General features: G+C 40.9%; 1 protein-coding gene across 1 annotated transcript; it reads right to left on the bottom strand.

Moving 5' to 3' along the window:
• Positions 1–300: 300 nt before the first annotated feature.
• Positions 301–5344, bottom strand: MONOS_2400 (uncharacterized protein). The gene is made up of 5 exons (XM_067872320.1): positions 5092–5344; positions 4909–5016; positions 4483–4762; positions 4272–4344; positions 301–4065 (listed from the first exon to the last, which is right to left on the bottom strand). The coding sequence occupies exons 1-5, from the start codon at positions 5313–5315 to the stop codon at positions 710–712; spliced, it is 4041 nt and encodes a 1346-aa protein (XP_067729316.1). The 5' UTR covers positions 5316–5344; the 3' UTR covers positions 301–709.
• Positions 5345–5409: the final 65 nt, after the last annotated feature.

Below are 5409 nucleotides of genomic sequence, written 5' to 3'. Positions count from 1 at the left end.
GTTAAAGGAAGATAAACAGTTTTCAAAAATGTTTCAAAATCACAAAAAATACATTTTAAATAATATCTTATTCTTTGCATGACTCTTCTCGGTATTAAATGTTATTCGTTTTAAAAAAACTTGAATCTAAATTTGAAGTATTTACAAAAATATAATTTTTTGTAATTAGACAATAAAATCAAAATGTCATTATTCGGATTTTCAACTCTTTTTTCTTTGTTAGAAAAAAAAAAAAAAAAAAAAAAAAAAAAAAAAAAAAAAAAAAAAAAAAAAACATTTTATAACTTGTAAAAAAATAACTTTTTTAAGATGCGAATTATTTACGTTTTTATTTGAATAATTCATTTTTTAAAATGCCAATTGCACTTTATAAAATTATTATTATATCATTGAAATTCAACATAAAAGCATAAATCATTCACCACTCCGCGAGTAGAATAAATCAAAACTTTTCATCAAAGATTACTGAAATGCAATTATGTATAAGCAAAACGAAACATAACGAAAAAAATCTTAACATTTCGTTTTTCAGACAGAAAATATGAAAAAGTGGGAGTTTGCTTGAACAAAATAAAACGCTCAAAAAACGGATCACCAAAAATAACAAACGAACAAGTCAAAAACAAGGAAATAAGACACACTTCAAAATCCTATTCAAATCAATTCACACAGACATTCAATATAGATTTTATGCTTAACATCGCTTTTTCTATTTATCACTAATATCTTTCCTCTTACCCTCGCCCTCACCTTCTCCATTTCCATTTCCATTTCCATTATCATTGTCTTCTTCTTCTTCTTCCTCATCTTCTTCATTTTCTAGGCTCTGGATGAGTTCTTCTTCCATCTGCTTCATCCTCATCTCCATTGCAGCCATCATCTGCCTGTGTTGCGCCTCCATCTCACTCAGCGCATTCGGCTGGGCAACAGAACAGACAGAAGAAGAAGAAGAAGAAGAAATCTGTAATGAATTAGAAGGAGGAGAAGGAGGAGAAGGAGAAGAAGAAGGCAGTTGTGGTTGCTTTGGAGGAGCTATCTGAGGAGATGAAGGTGTGAAATGAGGAGGAGAATGATGTTGAATAGGAGAGGCAATGAGCTGGGTGACTGGAGGAGGAGATAAAATAGAAGAAGAAGAAGAAGAAGCTGTGGAAGGAGAAACTGATGAAACAGAGGAAGAAGCAATAGAAGAAGCAGAAGAAGAAGGAGACGAAGAACGTGAAGACGCTCTCCCAAAAGCAGTCTGTGAACTCGACAGAGAAAGAGGCGAAGCTGAAGACGGCTGGGCAGATTGTGCTCCGCCTTCTCTTCTGTTGAACCGCGCAAACGACAGCAGAAGCGCGCCTGTATCAGAATTAACAGATCGGGAAGAAGATGTTGATGAAGGTGCTTGTGAAGGAGAAGGAGAAAGAGAAAGAGCAAAAGAGGAAGAAGGAAGAGGACTCACAGAAGGAGAATAAGGAGCAGCCGGTTGTGAAATGGGGATGGAGGCAGGGGCTGGCGAGGACGGGGCGATGGCAGATGAAAGAGAGGCAGCTAAAGAAGAGGTGGAGGAGACAGAGGAGATGGGGATGACAGGAGCAGCCATTGCAGAAGAGGAGAGTGTGGAGCGCACAAATGACACAGCAGGTGTTGCGGCAGTGTTGGCTTGAATGGGAAGAGGAGAAGGAGAAAGAGAAAGAGAAGACGATGAAGAAGAGGAGGAAGAAGAAGAGGAAGAGAAAGAAGAAGACGATGAACTTGTGACAGAAGAAGCGAGTGTGGTGAGTGTGTTGAGAGCTGGCTGGAGGGAGTTTCTGGACGGCGTCTGTGAGTTCTGCCTGGAGTGCAGCGCAGGGGCAGTCGGGTGGGGAGAAGAAGAAAAAGAAGAAGAAGAAGAAGAAGAAGCAATGGCAGCAGCCGACGCAGACGCAGAGAGAGAAACAAGAGGACTTGACGCAGTTGGTGTAGCACCTGTCTTAGCGATGGTTGAGCGGATCTTTTTGGATGGAGCATCAAGTGGAGAACGAGGGGTGAGCATGTACATCAGAGAGGAGGCAGGGACAGAGGAGAGGGCGATGTCGTCGCTGGCAGATGGAGTTGAGGAAGAGGAAGAAGAAGAGGAAGAAGAGGAGGAAGAAGATGATGAAGAAGAGCTTGTATTTCCATCTCCCTTTGCAGAAGAAGTCTGAGTACTGCCGCCAATAGGCACAGAAGGCGGGACAAGAGTTTGTGAAGTCGTTGAGTCTTCAATCACCAGCTGCCCCGTGGCAGAGAGAACAGAACTGGATATATCTGCAACAGAAGCAGCAACAGAAGAAGGAAAAGAAGAAGAAGAAGAAGAGGAGGAGGAGGAGGATGATGATGATGAATCAGGAAGGTTATTTTCTTGTTCTGCAGATGAGTAAGAAGACAGAGCGAGGGGAGAAGGAGCGAAGATGGGAAGAGCAGAAGAAGCAGAAGATGGAATTGAATGTGAAGAAGAAGAGGAAGAAGAAGAAGATGATGACAATAAGGATGTGGCTGCAGCTTTTTGGTTCTCAGCAGCAATAATATCAGGTGGAGGAGTGGAGAAGCTGGAGGGAGAAAACGGAGACACAGATTTGGAAGGAACGGGAGAAGGAGAAGGAGAAGAGGAAGAAGAGGAAGAAGAGAAAGAAGAGGAAGAAGAGGAAGAGGAAGAAGAAGAAGAAGAAGAAGAAGAAGAAGAAGAAGATGAAGATGATGATGAGGAGGAGGAGGAAGAAGGAGAAGTCGAAGAGGATGAAATTGAAATTGAAATTGAAGTTGAAGTTGAAGAGGAAGAGGAATCTGATGAGTTGTAAGGATAAGGATAAAGCGAAGCTTGCGATAGAGATGATGATTGAGGTGTGAATTTCAGAATTGGCGAGGCAGAAGGAGAGACAGGTTTGGTTATCAGAGATTTTGGCTTGGCAGAAGGATCCATTGGTGGATGCTTAGATGAGTGAGAAGAAGAAGAGGAAGTAGAAGAAGAGGAAGAAGAAGAAGATGATGAGGAGGAGGAAGAGGAAGAAGATGAGGAAGAGGAAGACGAGGAGGAGGAAGATGAGGAAGAAGAAGAACTGGAAGAGGAAGACTCATCTTCATCTTTTCCTGATGAAGTCTTCAATTCTGCTTTTCTATTTTCTCTTCTCTTTTTCCTTCTCAATTTAGCCAACTCTCTTTCTTTGGCTCTTCTTTCTTTGTAACTCAAATGTTTGTTTGCTTCCAATTCTTTCATTTCCTCTTCATCTCCTTCTCCTTCTTCTCCTTTCTTTTTACTACCTTCTTCTTCTTTCTTCTTCTCTTTATCTTTCTCCTCCTTCTCCTTCTCTTTCTCTTTCTCCTCTTCCTCTGCATACAATTCAGGAAACGTCTGCCTCTTCGCCGAATGATACGACTCCTCGATGATCGAGATGAAGATGTTGAGCACAACCGTGATGAAGAAGAGGATGAACAGGAACAGAAACACCTGCGATACAACCGGCTCTGCCGAATACACGTCGTCAAACACCTCCAGCACCACATCCCCGTTCATCAGCGCAAACAGCGTCACCATCGACTGCAGCAGGTTCTCAAACTTCTCGCTCTTGTCAGAGAAAAGCGCCACTGCCATCACAGAGAAGCCGATGTAGATTGGAATGGCCCCTGCGAGGAAGCGGAAGCAGACGGGGAGGGCGATGCGGAGGGCGTGGATGAGCAGGTAGTACTTCTTCGACCACTCGAGCCAGCGGATCCAGTAGATCGACGTGAACAACCCCGCAATGCCCTGGAAGACGTACATGACGGTCAGTGCAGGCGTCACCCGGCAGAGCGTCAGCACGTCCATTAGCGCACCTCCCAGCACAGCCAGCTGCCCAACCAGGTTGAAGGCGTGCCAGCCGTCGAAGAAGTGAGTCTTGGCCTTGAACGGGATCTTCTTCCAGGGCAGATCGATGCGCCCGGCCTCGTACTCGGCGATGTACAGGCGCTTCGTCTCAGTGAGGATGGCGTAGGACACATAGAAGGCTTTGAATATCAGCGCGATGGAGGCGATGGAGAGGCCCACGAGGAGGATGGCGACGACTAGCTGGATGATGTCGCCAGCCACTGTGAAGGAAATGAAATAGAAGATGATAATGGGGGAGGAGGAGGAGGGGAGGTGGAGCAAGTTGTTTAGTAAATATTGAGGGGGGGGAATAGAATGATGGTAACAAAAATTAATGCGAGTTGAAGGAAGAAGAGGAAAAAAGAAAGAAAGAAAGAAAATAATCGTATAAGCAATAAAAAAAAAAAAAAAAAAAAAAACAGCAAACATATTGATCGAGGGGTTCGAAGATAATTAGGCGTCAACGTAACGCATCCGTGCTTTGAAAAGTCATACTTGTACTGGTTTTTGGTTGTTAGTCAATAAAACGAGCGGGAAAATGATATGTTTCATGTTATGAGCAATAAATCGTTTTAATTCAACAAAATGAAAAAAAAATATTGTATTCAAAATACAAATTAATCATGTTTGAAGCACACAGTTAATTTCCAATCATCACGTGCCATTCCTCCTGCCCAGCCTGGGTAGTATGCAGAAAAAGAAATAACGACCTCATAATAGTCCATTCGTCTGATTGCTGCAATCCTGTCTTCCTCTGACTGGAATGGTCCAAGCGGATTCTCTTTTGTCAATATATAATGATGTGTTTCACGAGCACGATCAAATGTTTTTGTTTCATTCAAATCTCCCATGTTCTTATAAAATCTATAAGAGGCTTCTGCTCCATTTCCAATTGGAAAATACAAATCCATCGAATCACTAATTTGTAAAAATAGTTTTTCATGAATAAAACAACAAAAAAAAGTTGAGAAAAATATTTCAAAATTAAACACAAACAAATGCAATTTCAAAATGTGTATATATTTTTAAACAATTGAAGAAAATTAAGCGAATAAAATGCAAACTCTGCCCAATTAAAAAATGAATCTGTGGTTTTTGTTAAAGAATTCATAAAATCTTCAATACTAAAAATATCAAAATCTTGATCGCGCGAATCGAGTCGTTTGTAGTCGCTATCAAATTTCATTCAAATAGCATAGAAAATAGGTTATTATGAAAAATGAAAAATCACAATAAGAATTGCAAACTCTGGCATAAAAAGTTGATCAAAATATTCATTGTAAGCTGCAACATGCGGATCAATTAAATACACTGGAAGTGCAATCTCAACAACAATAAAAATCCAAGTTACAACATGAAGAAAAAATTTCCAAGGAAAGATTCGATATTTTTTCCATTTTTGGAATGGACTCATTGTAAGCTTTTCTTCAATGGTTCTCTCCCGAAACTTTAATCTTCTTTGCTTTACCATCGCTCAAAACCAGCTACAATGATTTGATCAGAAGTATAATTGTTCATCATCTCAGATCAAAGGAACATTTTTTAGCAAATATCTATAAATAAAA

This window comes from Monocercomonoides exilis (assembly GCF_001643675.1).
Source record: "Monocercomonoides exilis strain PA203 chromosome Unknown scaffold17-1647472, whole genome shotgun sequence".
Lineage (NCBI taxonomy): Eukaryota > Preaxostyla > Oxymonadida > Polymastigidae > Monocercomonoides > Monocercomonoides exilis.
The sequence above is the reverse complement of the archived record's forward strand: the minus strand, read 5'-3'. Positions and strand labels throughout refer to the sequence as shown.